This window comes from Pleurodeles waltl, chromosome 8 (genome assembly GCF_031143425.1).
Source record: "Pleurodeles waltl isolate 20211129_DDA chromosome 8, aPleWal1.hap1.20221129, whole genome shotgun sequence".
Lineage (NCBI taxonomy): Eukaryota > Metazoa > Chordata > Amphibia > Caudata > Salamandridae > Pleurodeles > Pleurodeles waltl.
This window is the reverse complement of record NC_090447.1, coordinates 72,798,641-72,818,809: the sequence shown is the minus strand read 5'-3', so window position 1 is coordinate 72,818,809 and position 20,169 is coordinate 72,798,641. Positions and strand designations below refer to the sequence as shown.

At 42.2% G+C, this 20,169-nt stretch overlaps 1 protein-coding gene across 1 annotated transcript in view; it reads left to right on the top strand.

Moving 5' to 3' along the window:
- XNDC1N (XRCC1 N-terminal domain containing 1, N-terminal like) overlaps positions 1 to 19,719 on the top strand; it is a 305,166-nt gene extending 285,447 nt beyond the window's left edge. The window contains exons 20-26 of the mRNA XM_069203429.1: positions 224 to 386; positions 6,305 to 6,397; positions 10,888 to 11,080; positions 13,002 to 13,129; positions 15,503 to 15,572; positions 17,822 to 17,948; positions 19,066 to 19,719. Coding sequence (XP_069059530.1) covers positions 224 to 386; positions 6,305 to 6,397; positions 10,888 to 11,080; positions 13,002 to 13,129; positions 15,503 to 15,572; positions 17,822 to 17,948; positions 19,066 to 19,403 — 1,112 coding nt within the window. The 3' untranslated portion in view covers positions 19,404 to 19,719. The remainder of the gene's footprint in view (positions 1 to 223; positions 387 to 6,304; positions 6,398 to 10,887; positions 11,081 to 13,001; positions 13,130 to 15,502; positions 15,573 to 17,821; positions 17,949 to 19,065) is intronic.
- The last annotated feature ends 450 nt before the right edge of the window (positions 19,720 to 20,169 follow it).

Genomic DNA, 20,169 nt, shown 5'->3' with positions numbered 1-20,169 from the left:
TAAAGATTCACATATTTTCCTATGCGATTTTACCAAACACTACAAATATTTTCACATTTCGACACTAAAAATGAACCAATAAATTGCAACACAGTAGGAGCTGCCCCCTTCTTCCAAAGTTCTCAGACACTTCCTTGAAAACTGTAGTGCGATTATTTCTGTCTGTCGCTAGTTGAAGATTGAAGAACTAATATTAACTGAGGTGCACGCTTTGCTCTTCCAGAGAGGTATGAATGGAACACGGAGGACCCCCAGTTCATCTCTGAGGTGCTCTTTGCAATGACCAGCATGCTCAGCTTCACCCGCCTGACCTACATCCTCCCTGCTCATGAAACCCTTGGAACCCTGCAGATCTCTATCGGCAAAATGATCGATGACATGATCAGGTGGGGTAGAGAGTCTCTTTTTCATGTTCATGTACGACTTACTGAAAACCATTCTGCGCATTTATTTATTTGACCGCTCTCCAGAGGGCAGCTAAACTGTGCTGTAGTAGTGCTCTTTCTAATACTACAGCCTGTTACCATCACATATTCAACAGTAAATGGTAAGTACCATAGAGGACAATAAGGGCCTGATTAGAGTTTGGCAGACATGACGGGTATCCTGTCGACAGTATTACTAATTCCATAGGCTATAATGGAATCCTAATACGGCTGGCGGGATATCCATCACATTTGTTACGGAGTAACGCCACCTGCCAAACTCTAAATCAAGCCCCAAGTCATCAATTCAAACAAGTAGTGGTAGAGCACTTTGTACAACTTTAGTAGCAAGGGCATCTAGTGTGTAGAGATGAAGGAGGAGGAGGAATGGTCACAACTTCAGCAACACTGAGATAGTGCTCAGCCGTATACAGAACAGATGGAGGACTATCTAAAAAGTACAGCGGTGACAGAGAAGAACATCAACCAACATACATGGATCGTGTTTAGCAACATGCATTTCTTGAATGTATTCAACTCACGTAAAGCTTGAAGAAGTGGATCTTTCCAGATCCTGGTGGTTGCCATGGCGAAGAATTGTTTCAATGGTTGAGCAGTTTTGAACTTATAAGTTTCCATTTGATGAGTTCTTGCTATTTTAGGATCTGAAGCCCTCTAATATGGTCAGTCTGGCCTGGTCTTCTCAAGTGGATGTGTTTATGCATTAAGTAGCTAATTTTAAATTTAATCATGACCTCTAGCGATAACCATGTGGAGCTAAACTAAGACTGGCAAAATATGGGCACTTTTATGTTAGCTAAAATGGATTTTTCATAAGAGTAGAACACTGCTTTGATTGGCACCAAAGAAGCTACCAAAATACAGCACAGGACCGCACTGCCACAGTGAAGTCAGTAAATTACTAGTGTATCTGCAGCTGTCTTGAATTGGTTTAGTGATAGACGTTTTTTACTTTTTTCTGTGTGGATATAAATAAAAGTTCTCTGATTGTGAGGTTTTGTTTATATGAGGATAGGATTGTGGAATCTGGTAACTTCATTGTTGGAAACAATGATGTGGCATAGCCATTGTTTTTTAGTTTAAGGAGTAATTTTTTAGTCAACTTTGTTGTTGGTTCTGGGAGTGATCTGCAGGAATCCTGTCTTATGGCTCAGTATCAGGAAATATTTGGCAACCAGTGTTCCAATTTTCCGAGGCACAGGGTATCCTGACTAGACGATAATTTCAGATATAATTGTGTATAATCCTCATATTCATGCATCTCTATACCAGTGTCTGCCTGGTACATACTCAGGGGTTCTAGGTGAAGGTCAAATACTGTAGGTGATACATTGGATCCGTGGGGGACTCCACATGACATCGCGTCTTCAGAAGAGATACACGCATATTTCCACTATTTCCTCTAGCGTAACCTAAAAAAAGCAAGCAGGTGTTCTGGGGTGATGAGTGAGTTCTAATGTAGTTCATGGATCTAGGAAGGCTACCAGACATTTTTCCCCTTCATCAAGGATGCTATGGGCGTCATCGAATATTTCGGGTGTTGCTGTTTGCATTTTGTATAACCATCAGAAGGCGGTCAGGTAGTCTGCTAGTAAGTTATTGTCATTCAGGCAGTTTGTGAGCAGTGTGGTTTTGTGTTTTTTATTTGTCGTTCATAGCCAAGGTAAGTTGGTAACAGGTATAAAATGTGGAAAAATGCCTGGAACAGCATTCCTTCTTTTAATATTTGTTTGACATATTTTAGCCAGCTTGAAAAATTCCTTGTGTCACTAAAGCTATGATGGTACTAGTAGGTGTAACGTGGATGAGATTATGTTTGAGGAAACTTAGGGCCTGATTACAATCTTGGTGGATGGAATACCCAGTCACAAACATGACGGATATTCCATCCACCGTATTACAATCTTCATTGGATATAAGGGAATCCTGATTCGGTGGACGGGATATCTGTCACATTTGTGATGGAGTAACCCTGTCTGCCAAGATCATAATCAGGCCTGGAGTCTTTGTAGTAGTTTTCTGAGAGGAGCTGTTAACATTTTGCAGAGCTACTCTTTGGAGATTTCGGTGATTGTTTCCACAGATTCTCTCTCTTTAGGGATTGTGGAAGGGAAGTATTGCATGAATTGGCACTCTATTTCTGATAGTGGTGGTCTTGTTGTAGACTCTTGCTTTGGTGACAAGACTGCTAGATTTTTGGGCGGCAGCACCACCAAGCTTTAGGGACTGAGTCTAATCTCACGTTGTATGACAGCTGTCAGCCTAACCCCTTTCGGGGTAGAAGTGATTTGTGGCAGCCTATTGCATGACACTCAGACCCCTCAAAGGAGTTGTGCTGGACTGGATCTTATTCCTTTCTCTCAGACATACAAGTCTCACACATGCAAGGACAAAATAGAGGCAGGATTTTAGTGCAATATGTTTTATTGAAGGAACTGCATTCTATGTAGCAGGTCATGAATTGTGATTATAAGGATAATGAAACACAATGTTATGACAACGGTAATCACAAGGGTGAAACACAAGAAAAGCCCCACCATGTTGTCTTATTAGTGAGCCTGGTATTCCTAACTACACTAATGAGTTCCTACATGAGAGCAAGTAGCAGTGTTAGCCCTAATCCGCCTCTCTAGTCCCAGGAAGGAAACCCAATCCCCATACCTGGGCTGAGGTTAGAAGAGGTCTGTAAGTCTGCTTGGAGTGCTCCCATGTAGATGAAGAGGAGCCAAAAGGTTTTGGCAGACGCTGCGACGACGTGCATCATAGGATGGCAAACTGGCTGGACCGTCCCCTCCAAGATGTTGTGGGCAGTATAATGTTTTATAATAACATACTTGTTATTCTAAGAACTTGCCCTGATGTGAAAATATATATTGTCTGTGTAAAATAGACAGAAATAATACATAGATCTGGACCTTTTGCATGTCTGCGTATGTGATATGTGCATATATATATATATATATATATATATATATATATATATATATATATATATATATATATATATATATATCCATATATATATATATATATATATATATATATTTTTTTTTTCTTTTCATTAACTATTGCTCTTGATGACCGTTAAATGTGCTTTGTGCAAAACCATCCATCTCTCCATTATTATTTTTTTTAATTCATATAATTAAATACCCTTTCATATTGTCTCAGACTGATAAAACTTCTCAAAAGTTCAAAGCTTTATGTAAAACACACAAAAGGTGATGGGAATAATGCTAGCAAAAAGCCTAACCATTGGTCATTGCTAGGGGTAACATTCCAACCCATCGTTCTTTTGCCCACCATGCCACCTCAGTTTGGATCAAGTCGTTTGCAAATCAGGCTTTAAACATTTCTCAGGCCTGCCATTGCAGGGCCTCTGTGTGCAGTTTCGCTGCCACTTCGACTTGGCATTTAAAACCTCTTGCCAAGCCTTAAACTCCCTTTTTATTACATATCTGTCACCCCTGAGGTAGGCCCTAAGTAACCCATAGGGCAGGATGCAATGTAATTAAAAGGCAGAGCATGTACGTCTAGGTTTTAAATGTCCTCATGGTGAAAAACTCCCAAAGTCATTTTTCACTACTGTGAGGCCTGCTCCTGTCATAGGCCAGCATTGGAAATTCCTTAATATACTTTTAAGCTGTAATTCCTGATAAGAAAAAAGTAGCTACATCATGTTTCATATCTTTGAAATGGTAATGATAAATCCTGTTTAGTGGTAAGTCTAGATTTAACATTACTATTTTAGAAATTCCTCTTTCAGAAAGTGGGTATTTCTCTGCTCTTAGTGCTCTATGTGCCTTGCAGCCTGTCACTAATTCACACGTGGGGTAGGTGGCAGCTACACTTTGTGCATTCCTCCTAGACAGCCACAAGCACAAGAAGGGTGGGTGTAACAGAGGGTTCATCTGCATTCTGATGGGCTTTCCTGGGCAGGAAGGGTGGAGGGGAGCTGACACTCACACTCCAATAGGGAAGTGCCTGTCCTCACACAAAGGGCTGATTAGCCCCTATTGGTTGTCTGGAGCCAGGGCTCGGAATAAAGGATCTTTGTGCATTTCAAAGACCCTTCTTTGAAGTCACCCCCACTTCAAAGGCACATTCAGGTGTAAGTACAGGGGCTCTGACCCTACCAAATCAGTATAGTACTGGACCTGGAGAAAACTCTGCTGGAGTAAACGAGTGCTATGCTGTAAGGATTGGCACTTTGCCTGGACTGACTGTTCTAAGGAACTGCATCTCTGCCTTGCGGAGCTGCCCTGCTGCCTGCTGATTTGGGCCCTGCTGAGGATATAGGCTGGACCCAGAGTGACTTCAAGGGCCTGCTGTCTTGCCCCCTGTTCTTCTGCAATCTCAGGGACATCAAAGACTGCCTGCAACTCTTCTGGTGCTGCTGGGCTCTGCCACCTGTGAGTCCTATCCTTGCTTGAGGAACCAGCTCATCAGTCCTTCAATGCCAGCGCAGAGGCTGTTTGACAATAGCAGATTCATAGCCTGCGTGGCCCAATGACAATGCTCTGTATGGCTTGACAATGACCCATTGCATTCTTCTCTACGGAGCTTGATGCTGACGCTGGACCCGACTGCATGGAAAATATCACTGCATCGCCTCCTCATTTACTTAACGTCAATGCTTGCTTCATACAAGGTACTTCTTCAGTGGACCCTTCTTCAGTTCTGTAGCCGGCCTGCCCTCCATTACGGTCTGCCTGAATTTTGGATTTGCTCTGGTCCCTGGCGACCTCAAGTAACCTTTTGACCGCTAGTGACTTGTAAGCACTATTTTTAGTATAATCTTAAAAAAATCATAATTTGACTTCTACGGATTGGATTTTTGTTATTTTGGTCTTGTTTTACTCCAATAAATGTACTCTATTCTTGTATGAAGTCTTTTTGTAGTGTTTTTATTGTGTTACTGTGTGTGTGTGTTGCACAAATACTTTACTCATTGCCTCTTAAGTTAAGCCTGCCGGCTCTGTGCCAAGCTACAAGGGGGTGAGCACAGGTTAATTTAAAGTATGTATCTGACTTACCCTGACTAGGATTGTGGTTCCTACTTGGACAGGGCACAAACCTCTGCCAACTAAAGACTCAATTTCTAAAAATAAACAAAAAATAAAATGGAAGCATGTACAGCAGCTGCATTCTGAAGATTTTCAGGAGCAGAGATTTTCCTACTTTGTAGTCAACAATCTTCCATGCATAACTATATTCTTATAAAATGTTGGATGTGTGAGGCAATAAACCCTAGGACTCCTGATCTAAAGCTTAAGAACTGAGAAACTTTGTCCAATCCGCAAGGTGGTCTGCTACTGAAACTTTCTTTGTTGTCCCTTGATATGTTTTTAGTGTCGTTGTACAAAATTGAAATGATGGACAAGGTCCTTTTTGCAACTTTGGTGAAATGGCAATCATGGTCTCACCTCCACAACACGGCTATGGCAATTGACAACTGTGCATTACAGTTTACTGTTACGCTGGAAGAAATGTTGTAACTTTTCCCAATTCTGAGACTGTCTCATCATGAAGGCTTCATAGATCCGACACTTCGATTATATTCTGTACTGTGATTACTAAATACTCAATTGTTAATTGTAAAAAATAACCTTTCTAGCAAGGCCTTTGAGAATGTTTTGGCTGCTACAACCGCCCCAGCTCAGCCATCCTGTTGCCATGTATTTACTGTTGCCCTGCTCCATTTGGTATCTGCATCCAGGATTGTGTGGCATCAGTTGTTCAATTTTTGCCTTCTACTGACCATCTGCTCAATTGTCCTTTTCATCCACTGTTGATTTCCTGCGCCAGCTTTAGAATTGACTCTGAAGTGACTGATGGTTTCCTTTCTCCTTAACCAGGTTCATCTTCATCCTGATGATCATCCTCACCGCCTTCCTGTGTGGCATCAACAACATCTACGTGAACTACACGACCTCGGACAAGCTGGGAAAGTATGAGTCGGCTTCTTGTGTGGTAGCCTTTGCTTTAGAACCCGAACACACTTCGAGAGAGCCCTTAGGTTGATACATCACTCTCCCAGACCTTCGAGAAAATAAGGTCATGTCTACCTGTTGTCGGCTATTAAAAGCGACTCAGAAAATAATTCCAATTGTTCCCCTTCATTGTAAGGTGATATCTCTCCATGTCTGGACTATGGTAATAATTCCCTGTATCTAAGTTTCTAAAATGCCTGCTCTCATTGTTACAGATTATACATAATTTGGCTGCCATGCATATTCTGAATTTTCATCACTACACTACTATAACTACTCACACTATTAAGGCTCTGCCAATGGCTAAATCCATAATTTTAAATATCTGATGTATCTACCAGTGTATAACTCTGGTTTGGTCTACCTTCTGAAGCAGTTTATTCCCTACGCTCCCTCCTGAAAAGTCAGATCCTTCCCTGCTGCTCTTGTGGATGCCTAAGTTTTAGCCAGCACGCTTGTGTACGAGGTAGATCTTTCTCCTTTGTGATGGCCAAACACTGCAACACCTTGACAGCTACTTGAGGCCACCAAACCAACAATTTAGTTAAGTAAACAGCATAAAATAACCCTTCCCTGCCTCTGTCGAGGTTTCTCATTTTCATATGAGAGCTGCATCCACTGAGTAACAGAAAGCTATGTATACAGCTCCATCATTCAATGTTAAGTGCTACCAAATCATTCTCCTGGTCTGCTAAGAATGCCACAAACGTAAGACAGCATCATCTCCTATTCTGAAATTCCCTTCCAAGAGAGGTTTTCTGTTCCCACATAACCCCTCTCTCCATTGCAAACACATGAGTCTCCTCTAACTAGAAGATGTGCGTGTATGGAAGCTCCCTATTGCATTATCTTCTCCAGCTGCATCTTTATGTCACTATCTCGTCTGTCGTCTGGGATCCCAAAACTGATTGCCCAGTGCCAACTACCTACTACTACTTGAAAAGATGGTTGAAAAATGTTAAATGAAACACTGAAAACTATTTACTCTTTGGGACTTGTCTTAGATAGTAAAATAAGTGAACAAATAAATGAAAATATTGTGTCTCTTTCCACAGGGCTTAAGCCAGAGCCCCCAGCTCATGTGCATGAATATGTTAGATTCTGCTATTCTAGGCAGGATTCCCTCTTTTCCTAAAAGCAGTTGGCAGATCCCCTAATGTGCTATTTGCACAGCCCCTAGTGCTTTACACCAGTAGCATCATATGCCCACCCAAGCCTGTCTACCTTATCAAAAGGAAATGGCAAGTTGGGCTTGGGTGGGTGCTGGGATCGGTGGTTCTCCTCAATGACATCCAGGTTACAGACAGACCACCAGGTAGGTGCAGTGAGTGACTGCACCCTTCTGAAGATGGATGTCTGGGGTCCCTGTACACCCTTGTCCCTCTTCCCAGGGGTGCTCTTGGTGTGCACTGACTGTGCTATCTCCGTGTGAGGCCCAGTCAATTCGCCTCCTGACTAGCTCCTTGTCTCTGCACCTAGGTCCCTAATATGGCTTGGTTGCAAAGGCAAAGGATTGCATCATTTTCATGGGGCACACCTCCATGCAACTAAGGGAACACCCCCTTGAGATTGTCCCGGCAATCGTATAGCACAAGTGCAATCTCTATTACAGAAGAGGCTGCACAAGATTCTGTGCTCCTTTCTGTACTATCAAAGTGCCCCAGGGTGCAATAAAAGAATACAGACACTCCTGTTGCTCCCCCATTGTACTTTTGATAATGTAGCCTAAAAATATAACAATTGTGTTAAACCTGTCCAGCAGATCGAAAATGATCAGGGCCACAAATTCACCCAAATCCAGAATTCTTTCAAGGTCATCAAGTTAGCAACCAGTACTGGCTTAGTATCAAGAAGTGGATGGAAGAATGTTTTAGTCGGTCCAAAACATGAGAGAATTCAAGGCACTCTGTATTGATTCCTTTTCCATTACTTCAGCAGTGGTAGACAGTAAGGACATAGGACAGAATTTTAATAGTACTGAGACGCCTCACCTTTTTGAACCTACAGGAGATTGAAGCTGAAAGAAGGCACATTTGGGCTACAACACAAATTAGGAGCTTTGAGATTTGCCAATTTTTTCCCCAGGGATGCTGGTCATGGATCTAGGGAAAAAACAGTTTTGAGCACCATCATACTGTTGGAGATGGACTCCCATGACAGACTCGCAAAGGCAGGAAGATGGTGACCAAAGGGAGATACCTCCAGGGCTAATTGTTGCACCATCCTGAATGGTAGAGGTGTAAGACTACACAGTGGTATAAATCTTGGAAAAGAAGCGGTAAGAGAGCTGAACATATCAAAGGAACTTGGTTTTGGTTACCTACAGGATCAGCAAGGTACTCTGCAATCAGAAGCAGTTCTTTAGCAATACTAGAAGTGTTGCAGGTTCAAAGTAGGAATCCCGAGATGTTCTGCGTGAACAACATCATTAAAATCTCTCTGAGCAACTTTTACTTGTGAGCTCTGAGTCATAACTCTTGTGCAGAAACACTCTATTTCCTTGCATATAGTCTTCAGTTTGCACAGCTACGCTCCTCAAAACAACCACAGTGCAGGGAGGTGCAAGTCTATACGTACCAAGGTTTTTCAGGGTGACACATTATTATCAGCCACAATGACCAAATCATTGTATCTCTGACAACATCTCAAAAATCAAGTGCCGATGCATAATGAGAATTGGCAAGAATATGACTACAATTTCTTCCAAAAGTTGTTTCCAGTACTGAGACGGTGCAGAGCAGGTATCAGTGTATAGTGACAGGGCATACTGCAGGGAAAGGAGATTGTCAATGCAAAAAAATCATAGGGGGGCACATTAAAGGCCTGGTTTGTCTGCCAGATGGATAGGAACTGATACCAAATCATGAAGCCCGAAGATGGTGCATCGCACAAGAAAAGGCTTGTCAGCAGGACAGAGGACACAGTGGATAAGTTAGCTACCCATAAAATACCTCTAGAACCTGTGATGACTCCTGGGATAATTTATTTGTCCATCGGATAGATGCTCCTTTACATGGTCAGCTTTTGTCAGGTGTATTGTAATTTAAAAAGGCATTAAACACAACTCAATGCAGTGTGATCAGAGCTGGGATGATGTTAGCACAGTGTCTTGTTCCTGTGGTGTGCAAGGAGTGGAGGGTGGGTTGTGAATCCACATGTAGCAAATTTGCCTGCTCTAGCCTGGAGAATAACTATATTTCTGATACTGGAGTGCGGAATGACTGCTTTGTTTCTTTAATATTTGGTTTAAGGCCGTGGGCATGTGGAAACCAAAAGAATCTGGGACATTTTGTGATACCAGCACCCATATTACAACAGCCAATCAAATGACCTTCACCAAAGGGGTTAGGAGGGCCTGTTCCACAAGATACATTTAGAGGAAATTAGGAAAATTATGCATTTTGGTGATCAGCTATCCACATACACTGGCTCGTAAACAATGGGTGCTTAAGGTGACCGGTTGAAATGCTTCAATAATCCAGGGCCTTCCATAGCTTTCAGGAAACATATTTCCCTGAAACTTATTTTGTGCCTATAAGAAAACTGTGCGTGAGATACAAACCACTAGATGTAAAGAGGTAAATATTTGTGGCAGAGTGGGAGCAGTGGGGACCTGATACATTGTGCCTTAGTGGGGCAAATGTCCACTGTAAATTACATGTCAATATCAATACCACCATCAGTGTTCTTCTGTCAGTCAAAACAACATCTCAGTGTCTATAACAGAAAATATAACTTCACTATGGTCACTGCTTTTGTACATTAGGTGCTGTCATCCTATACCAAAGTATGTTTAATAAATAGGTAACTAAATGTTGTTAATTACATGTACCCAAAAGACATCAGGGCACTGATCAAGTACCTAGTGTGAGGGGTGACCACTGATGCTCAAGTAGGTCAACCTGTGCATTGTGCTAGGGGGATGCTCGTTCTTCGAAGGTACCACTCATGGTGCTGGCGCTGTTGCAGGTTAACTTTAACACTTGGCGTTCTCCTAAAGTTCTTTTTTCTTGAGACAGTGAAATTATCCCTCAGGTTATAGATACCTGTGGCTAACATGTAACACCTAAATATTCTAAAGCTTAAAAAAGAGTCATTGCATGTTAGCATCCATGTTGCTTCTCAGTATGTAAAGTACAGATTGCCATGCCAGTGCCCACATTTGCATGAAAGTTTGTACTCGCATTTTACCCAGTATGTAAAACACCTTTTCCATAGTTCAATATGCATGTAACACCAGAATTGATAGCACACATTTCTGTGATAAAATGCGCATTTCCTAAGTATCTAATCCACCACTGTCATGGCAGTTTCCACGTTGCCTCCAGTATGTAAAGCCCCATTGCCATGTCAGAATGCACACTGCCACCAGAGGAAATGGGGTGTAAAGGAGATGATTGCTCAGATTCCACTTCTCATTTCCTACCATTTCTCTTGGTCTTCACCAGCTTCAATGAGACATTCCAGTTCCTGTTTTGGACCATGTTTCAGATGGTGGAACGGACCACCGTGGACATGAACCACTTCATGGTTGCAGAGTTTACCGGCCGGGTCCTGTACGGGCTCTTCACCATTGTCATGGTCATCGTCTTACTCAACATGCTGATCGCTATGATCACTAACTCCTTCCAGAAGATCGAGGTCGGTTGATGAGATTTCAATAGTTATTCAAATGTTTTTAGGCTTCAACAGTGCTACTCTGTATCTCTTATTTCTTAGTATGTAATGTCATGACAACCTCTTTCTGTGCCTCATCACTTATTTGCCTATGTTTTTGTGTGGTTAAGAGTGGCATTTATACACTGTAGCTGAGGTACCATCCAAGTCCCACAGGTCTGAGATTTATAAAACAAATCCTGCAATATGTATTTCTCAGATTTCTTTACTTCCCTCTTTATTCTTTGCTTGTTTTATGTTACCCCTGTGTAATGTCCATTCTTCTTCTTGCTTTTGTGTTGCATTTGTTTTATTGTATTTTATTTTTCTTTCCTTCATAGTTCTTTTTCCCTTGAACTAAGTTTTTTTAATTCTCCATTTTTTCTTAATTTTATTTCCAACCTTTTAATTACTTACATTTACTTTTTTGGTTCCTTTTTTTCTGTCTCTTCTCATCTTTTTTTTGCTTTTCATGATCTTTCCCCTATGTTTTTTTCCTTATTCTCTTTCTATTTTTCTTTCTTTTACTTGTTTTCTTTATATCTCATTTCCTGTTAATTTCATAATTTTGGCCATTTTCTTGTCCTTCTTCTTCATCTTTGCTTAGTGAATGCAAATTTGTATTACTGATATGTTACACATTTAAAGTTACACGGTTTATGTTCAGAACATTATGTTAGTATATGTATATGTGCAATAGTGAAGAATAAATATCTAGAAACAATCAAATTACTTGAAATCATAAGGTGGCATTGCCACTTTGAAATTTTAACAGTGACAGTGAGATTTTCCTTTCTGATAGAAGAGGCATTACAATATAATGAATTTAGATAGCTATTTCTGCAGACTCCAAGAGAGAAGTAAAAGTTATTGGCTGGCTCTAGCTAGCCTCCTACTTCCAAAGTGACTGCACCTGCTAGGAAACTAGCCCTCAAGAAAGGTGTGCATCACTCTTCAGTGAGATTGGTGTGCACCCCATGGAGCTTCTTCTCACTGAGTGGAGCATTCTAGTTAGTTTTTCTTATATCATGGAAACACCTGATATCACCATCTAATCAGCTTCAACCCCCCTGTCTCCTTCCCATTTCTTCTTGGTGAGGCCTATCATGGAGCTGGGCATCTCAAATACTGAGGCCTCATGTAGTAACCTAACCTGCCTTTGAGCTAGCCATGTAGGTGTTTGAGTCCCACCGTGTGAGGATTACCAGTGCTGGCCTAGGGCTCAGATGTCACTTTCTGAGTGGTGGGTTATACTTGGGCCCCTCTGACCTTGTCACACTTCTAATCCACTGAACTGCTCTGGGCCAGATGGGAAAATTTAAGTAGGGTTCTTGCGGGGTTCTTGCAGGAATTGGCGGGGTATAGGGTTTTCTGATTTCAGGTAAAGAATAAGTGAGCTATGCGGTGAATTCGACTGGCGAACCTCTAGCCGCTCGTAATGGGCATGCGCTTATACTTTCAATTTGAACATATATTACTAGGGGTGATTTTAAAAAATTCTTCCATTTGAAGATTCTTCTCTGCATACTGTTGTGACGTAATTTTGCTTCACCCGCATTCTTCTACCAATGGAGATCTTTCCTCAAAGACATTATTAGGACATTATGTTGAGACAACCGCTCTTCTTATATTGTGGTCATGTGTTTCAAGCAGCTATTTATCTAGTTAGAATCAATGATAATACTAATAGGATGAAATGGACTGAGGCAAACAGTTCTGAACTGTGACTTCTTCACCTGCTGTCACCAGTCTTACTGCTACAATGTATTCTGCGTTACATACATTGTCCATAGAATATGCCTTTCTCCAGACCTCAAATAGCATTTGTTTGCTTGCAAGCCTGTGGTAGCAGTTCTTAGCGTGTTATTAGGCCTACAACACTGATGCACCCTTGATGTGTTTTCAGGATGATGCTGATGTGGAATGGAAATTTGCTAGATCCAAGTTGTACCTTTCCTACTTCCGTGAAGGCCTCACTTTACCAGTGCCCTTTAACATTATCCCTACTCCCAAATCGCTGTTCTATCTGATCAGGTGAGTCTGCTTTCATTTCACTCTTGTCTTTATTTTCTTCCTGGGCTTTCTTTGTCTCTTGGTGTGCAAAAACTATGTTACTAGATCAAAACCTCTTCCAGTGGTACCTGCACAACCTTCCCTGGGTCACAGTTCTACAGCCCGAATGGAGCTATGATTTAAAGCAGGAAATGGTCGACCTTTATAAAGAATATCATGTTAGTTTAAACAAAATGTGTATCACCAAAAACTTGAGACCTATGACAATTGTAGGAGAATTGTATTTCATAGGTTATAGGAAGGCCAAGATAAACATTTGTTATGCAGTAGAGGAGGAATTGTGGAGGCAGGCGGCCTTAGCGCCAGCTGTGCCATTCTGTATTTGACTTCAGAGCTCTGCCTTCAGGTCTCTGCCGTGATACCACCAAAGACAGCTCAGCCAGCTCAGGATAGTGAGCAGGGGACCGACTGATGGCGCTTAATATAAAGTGCTATACTACAAGACAGAGATGGTAAGCAATCTCCATGTGGTGTGCTCCTAAGCCACATTCTATGGTGAGTGGGCCCGATGCGAAGGGAGAAAATATGGGCCTTATTTGCGCCACCCTGGGCTCCTCCTAATGACACCATGGTAGTGCTGTATTTACAATACAGCGCACCATGGCATTTGTTAGCACAGCTTCGTCACTATTTCTGACTCAGTTGTGGCGCTTTGCTGGACTAGCGTCTAAAATGCTGATGTTAGTCATCAGAAATGTTGACGCTAGTACAGCAAAGTGCAGGGAGGCCCATAGAACAAAGCACAGCGTCACTTTGACGCATGACCTGTGGAGGCGTTAAAACATGACACTAGAATGATGCAGTGAAAGCTTGTAGATTTCACTGCACCATTTCTAAGGGCCTCCTTGCAAGAGAACGCTTCCCTTGCATACAATATACCTGGCTCAGGTATAATATGGCAGAAGGGTTTACAAACTGGTGCAATGGTCGTATTGCACCAGTCTGCAAATACGCGGGGGGAACTGTTCTGTGCCGTCGTAGTGTCAAAATAATTACGCTATGGAGGTGTAAGAGGCTTGAAAATCAGTCCCTATATTCCTTGGTGTTGGTGCAGTAGCTCTGTGGACAACCAAGTGAAATGAAATGGAAACAAGAGTGTAATTATTTTTATACTAAAGTCTTAGGGGCATATGATCACTACATCTGTACATAGCTGTGTTAATGGGCATGTGTGAAGTAACATAGGCGTATACATGGTAATGTCAGTATGTGTCCAGGTGGTGCAGTAGATACTGAAGGTATTTCAGGAGAATATCAGTCTGATAATATAGAACAAAATATATATTAATGTAAACAGGAAAATCTGATTTCTGAAGTTGTTCATAGTTTGTTTACATAAACAGGCTCAATGATATTTGGGAACAATGTCAGTGTATTTTCAGAAAATGGCAAGCCAACATTTCGAGACACAATTAGGGTTTAGGGTTTACTAAGAAAAAAGAAGTTGCATTTGGATTAATTCAGAATATTGAAACAAACACCAATCTTGTGGGAATGCATTTAATGAATTTACTGAAAGTGACCAGCGGATATGTGGAGACAACAAATCATTTCCAAAAAACGACATATAACTGGAAAAAGAGTATGTTTTCAGAATACAAGAAGTAGTTAATAGGGGATGACATTAGCATTCTTAAAAAAATTGAAGAGACGATATTTTGCGACAAGATCAGTGTTCAGAGATCAGTGGCTGGTGGAACCCAATTACTATATGAAACCCACCCAGGCTGGAAGGTATGCATGCCTACCAACCATGTTCATTTAGGAGGTAGACTACAGCTTTTTTAGCTAAAGTCATTTTTAGTCATCTGCTTTTGTGAAAGGTGTAGATTGTACCTGTTAACAAATTATATCTTGCACAAAAACCTCAAAAGTCTTATCTCTCTCTGACCACAGAAAGTTGGTAGGATTTGGAACAGGGAAACACTCTACCATTCCACTGTGGGAACTATTCAGCAGTAACTTATGAACATCTCTTTGTGGTCACTTGAGTATATGTCTTTCTTTGCAGTTAGTGGGAATGTTTCATTAGGCTGGAGTACAACATACATGCATTACTGGAAATGCCAAGGGGAGAGAAAGGAAATTCTGTATCAATGCAGAAGAGCAAGACAGTTTTAGACGGAAAAGGAAGTCCATATTGCACACAACAGTAGGTCAGACCTTTGAATAGAGCGCCTCATAGAAGGGGATTCTGATTTAGGCAATTTGTAAACTTTAAAAAGCACAATGAAACCAATACCACCCCATCGCCCCATGGGAGGGGCGATCTCCCAGCTCAGCTCAGCTCAGATAATGAAGTATAGTCAAATAGTCTTGGTTTATTTTTTTCAGAGGTATCTTTCGATTTATTTGTTGCTACAACCCAAAGAAGAAACAAGACTATCCACCGATCTCATCTATTGTAAGTTTTTGTCTGTCACTTTTGTGATGTTTGCATTAATCGCGCCTGAGAGTGATGGTGGCTTTGTTGTTAGAGACCTCAGTGTCTCTGTGACATTCTTGCTTGAAGCGCACGGACATAGCAATATTTGTAGCATGAGCATTCGTCAGCCTCTCACTGACATAAGTAATTATGGTGCCATGTTTGAGACTTGTTCATGACCTCATGATGGAAGCTCCTTTCTGATCTCACGATGCAGGATCTTTCCTGACCTCATGATGGAGACTCGTTTTTGACTCTTGATGCAGGATTCTTCCTGACCTCATGATGGAGACTCGTTTTTGACTCTTGATGCAGGATTCTTCCTGACCTCATGATGGAGACTCGTTAATGGCTGCATGATGGTGTCTAGTGCGTGACCTAAAAATAGAGAGTCATTTTACTCCTCATGATGACGACTCTTTCTTGACCTCATAATTTAGACTCATGTATGACTTTATGAGGGAGACTCATTTGCAATTTCATGATGCGACTCGTTCATGACCTCACAATGGAGACTCCTTCTCAAGTATCCTGCATGTAAGATTCAGCGAGTCTCAATATCTTAAGGTATGAAATGGATAGTCCTAGCCAGAACTACAGCTTACCCTTAAGCGTCTTTATAGGTGTGAATTACTAATAAAGTGAAAGTGGGAGAAATCCCTACTCATGAAAAAAAGCTTTGTGAATAGAACCTTGTGTATGTATATTTTACACCTGTGAATTCACTGGTAAGTCATACCCAAGTTTGAGGTAAGACACACCTACTCACAGAAAAACTTGGTAAACTAAGCTCTATGTGAGAGTCTTAGAATAGCAACACAAGTTAGAAAACAACTGAGGGAATGTAAGGAAACTGTGGTGGTGCCACCTTCCAGTTCCCTCCTCTTCTGAAGAATCCATGACAGATTGTCAGGAAAACCATTGACCATGTAAATGATTCCCATTTGAGTTCTTGCATGTAAATTTATCCAAAACCCTGAAACATTTGACACTCTTGCTCATTATATTTCAGGAAAAGTTAGATACAATTATATATGTCAGCTCAGACTCATAATTGAACTCTGTTTTCTCAACTTTCCCTTTTAGAGCATGGCTTTTTCTACGCTGTGTTCCCTGTTCAACATCTTCTTTCTGGCTCTTAACTAGTAGCCTTCTAAGGCTTAAGGGGTTATTTAGAGTTTGGCGGAGCGGGAGAACCGCTGTTAATTGGCAGTGATCTTACCCTGCCGAAGTCACTGCTTCCCCGCTCTGGCCATAGTCGGGGCAAGTGTTGGGCGTACACTTGTGGATTCTGAGCTGTTTCCTCTGGCGTGAATGTCTGACTTGACAACCAACAGGGCTGAACTGGCCTTTTATTCCACCAAGCATTTCCCTGACAGGCTGGAGCCACTGAAGGCCCATTTTGATCGCCCAGGGTCGCTGTTAGTACCTCTGTCGCTTTCCCCAGGTCCTGGGGATTAATTGCAGCAGGCATATCACTATGCTTCAAGAGAGAGTGAGAAAGAGGGGGAGAGGGAGCAAGTAATCAGAGGAAGAGAAAAGAAGAGAGAGAATCAATGGATGAAAAGAGAGAGAATAAAGAGAGGAAGGGAGCAGGGCTGGTTGAGTATGTTTTTCAGGTCTGCTTTTGGTCCCCCTGTGTGGTATAACCAGGAGAGGGTGACAATCACTCAAGTCAGGGCTCTCCCAGAGAGGGAAAGTCACACAATGTCCCCCAAGCTCAGGACCATTGTTTTGTTCTGAAAACAAACTCCTACATTGGCTATTTGTTCTCAGAACACAAAAAACTTTGCAGAGTGTGCATAACACATTGTAGTGCAATAGTGGCTCCTGTAAAGGAATCCAAAAGCCTTCTTGTGGCTCTTTGCCAGGTGAGCTAAACCCTCCACTCGCCTGGCAGGCTCCCAGCCAGGATCCACAGGGCCTTTAAATGATTAAGGGCCATATGTACAAACACTTTTTCACATTGACACAGAATGGGTAAAAACCTTTGCTACATCTGGCCCTAAGTTATTTAGATCTTATGAAGGTTGATCCCTCCCTCTTCCTCGGTTTAGTGCTGCTCTGCCCCCACTTCGCTATTTGCAAATTGAGACAGGGATGAGCAGTTGTTAGAGAAGGCTTTACTCAGTGTTGCAGATTTTAGGATGCACCTGCTGATACAGATGTTTAATGTACCACTAATGTGCTTGCTTATGAGTAATGCAATGTTGGCCATGATCATTCAGTCAAACAGGCACATGGGAGACAATGCTGGGGAGAGCCGGGCGACCTATCGGCTGCAAGTCATAAAAGCCCTGGTGCAGAGATACATAGACACCGCCAGGCGTGAGTTCGAGGAGAGCAAGAGGAAAGGTAAGTCTGGACAGCAGTGTGGAACCTACTCCCAAAGCCAACTAATCGATTGGATGTACTCATCATGCAGCGGGGAACCACTGTACTGCATGTAATGTATGGACCTTCAATATAGGGTGATTGCAAAATGAATATTCTTAATTCCAATTGTTCCTAAAGTTAAGGCTAATAGTGATATGCTTATCTTACATTACTCAAGCATCTTCTGTGGTTAGGCTACTAAAGAGAGTTACTCACTGCACCCGCCTGCAGGGGGATCTCTGGCCCTTCTTCAAAGTGCAGGTGGGCGTTACCTGCACAGGGAAGCGTAGAGCAGCTGATTAAACCAGGCGGTCTGTAGTTCACTGTCTACACCGTCCCCAGGGCATCCCCAAATTCACAGCTGCCCCAGGGGCAACGCATTTATTGTAACCGGACGCACTGTTCATGTTTGCGCCTTCACATCTGTTTAAAAGTGTGCCGTAGGGCAAACATGAATAATGCGCCCAGTACATAATACGGCCCCAAGTGTAAATGGAGCAAGAAGTGGGATAAAATGCACCATTCATCCACTGTTAACACAAGTAAGTAGATAGGGATGGAATGGATATTTAAAGTAATCAAAAGGGATGGGGGGGTCCAATCCACAAAGCTATTTGAGCTCCCCCGTGAAACGTACAGTTGCAACTAACGACACTGGGGGGGGGCGAGATCCTATTCTGGAGCAAGAGAAACAGGAATTGTAGGATTTTCACTCATAAGTGAGATTTTCTCACACAGGATTTCCAGCAGTTTTTTTGAGGGTATGTAGTTGTTTCAAAGGGGGTCAACGTGGAAAAGTTGAGCAACAACCATAAACTTCCAAGTTTGTGGCCGTTCACAGGCGAAGACACTTCCAAAATACTTTAAACCGAAAGTTAACCAAAGACTCTCCAAACTTTTCAACAGTATCTAGCATAAAAAGTGGGACATATATTGGAAATCAAAAAGATAGTACAGTGTAAAATAGAAGTGGGTCAGGAACGGGGTTGCCGGTACACCGTTTCCCTCCCCAGATAACAAGGCATAATTCCTAGGAGTTCTCCGGGTGAGTTTCTACACTAATGTTTGACTTCTTTCAACTTCTCTTTGCCAACAGATCTTGGAAACCGAATCACAGAGCTGAACAAAAATGTCATTCGCCTGCAGTCTGATGTCAAGCTCCTGCGGCGCAGTGTGTCCAACGGCACCTTGTCCAGTAACCCTAAAGACGGGTCCAACGTGCTGAGTCACTACATCATGAAGGTCCGCAACAGTTTCCACAACTATGACCAGGATTCCCTTGGCTCGGGCAAAGGCTCCGCTGAGGCTACAGTGCACCAAGATAGCGAGGGGGCAGGCGTGCCCGAGGACGAGTGCCCACCTTATCCAGACGAGATGTCCTTCACAACAGAGAATGAGATGCCACCACTTGAAAAGACTGAGGAGGAAGAATAAAAAAGGAATGTATGGCTATGAAGAGTACGTAGTGCACTTTCTCTAACAAAGACCCTATAGGCAGAGATGAAGATATAGTCAGGTGTTATTGGAAGGAAAGGGGACCTGAGTTCTGTCAATAAGGAATATGTCCTAACTATGAACTCACACCCTTGGCCTAGTTTTTTCCTAGACTTCGCGAATCAGCAATTTTCCAACTTCTTCTTCCTTTGGCTTCTGTTTGAGGCCCTCCCATTTGGCCTCAGGGTTACACACACACCTCCTTACCCATTATTTCATGGTGAGTCTGCTACTATTATGTAGAGTTGTGGGTTCATGGGGGACTAAACTAGATTAATACCAGCTATTCCTGCACCTTGACTGCCCCATTTACTGGCGTGTTTAGGTGGGGCATTTACATCAACACACATTTCTCCACTCGAATGTGTAAGGCAGGAGATATCTACTTGGATCTCCACAATACAGAACCATGGGTGCATCCTAGAATATTATGACAATCACATGAGCTTCCAGCATTGGAGCTTTCATAAATGTGCATGCTTTTAATATTTTTCATCTTCTGGCCGAGAATATTTAAAACCTAAAGACAGGGTATATTTAAAGTGTGTGAATCTATGAAAGATGCAAACAGTAGGAAACTAAAGTTACAGATGAGTAGCTCCCTTCTCTCCACCACTGATAACAGGTAAGTTTCTAACCTCCAGTAGTAGATTAATCATAGCATCAACCACTCTGAATATTTCCTGTGGGCAGGCTGGGACTACTC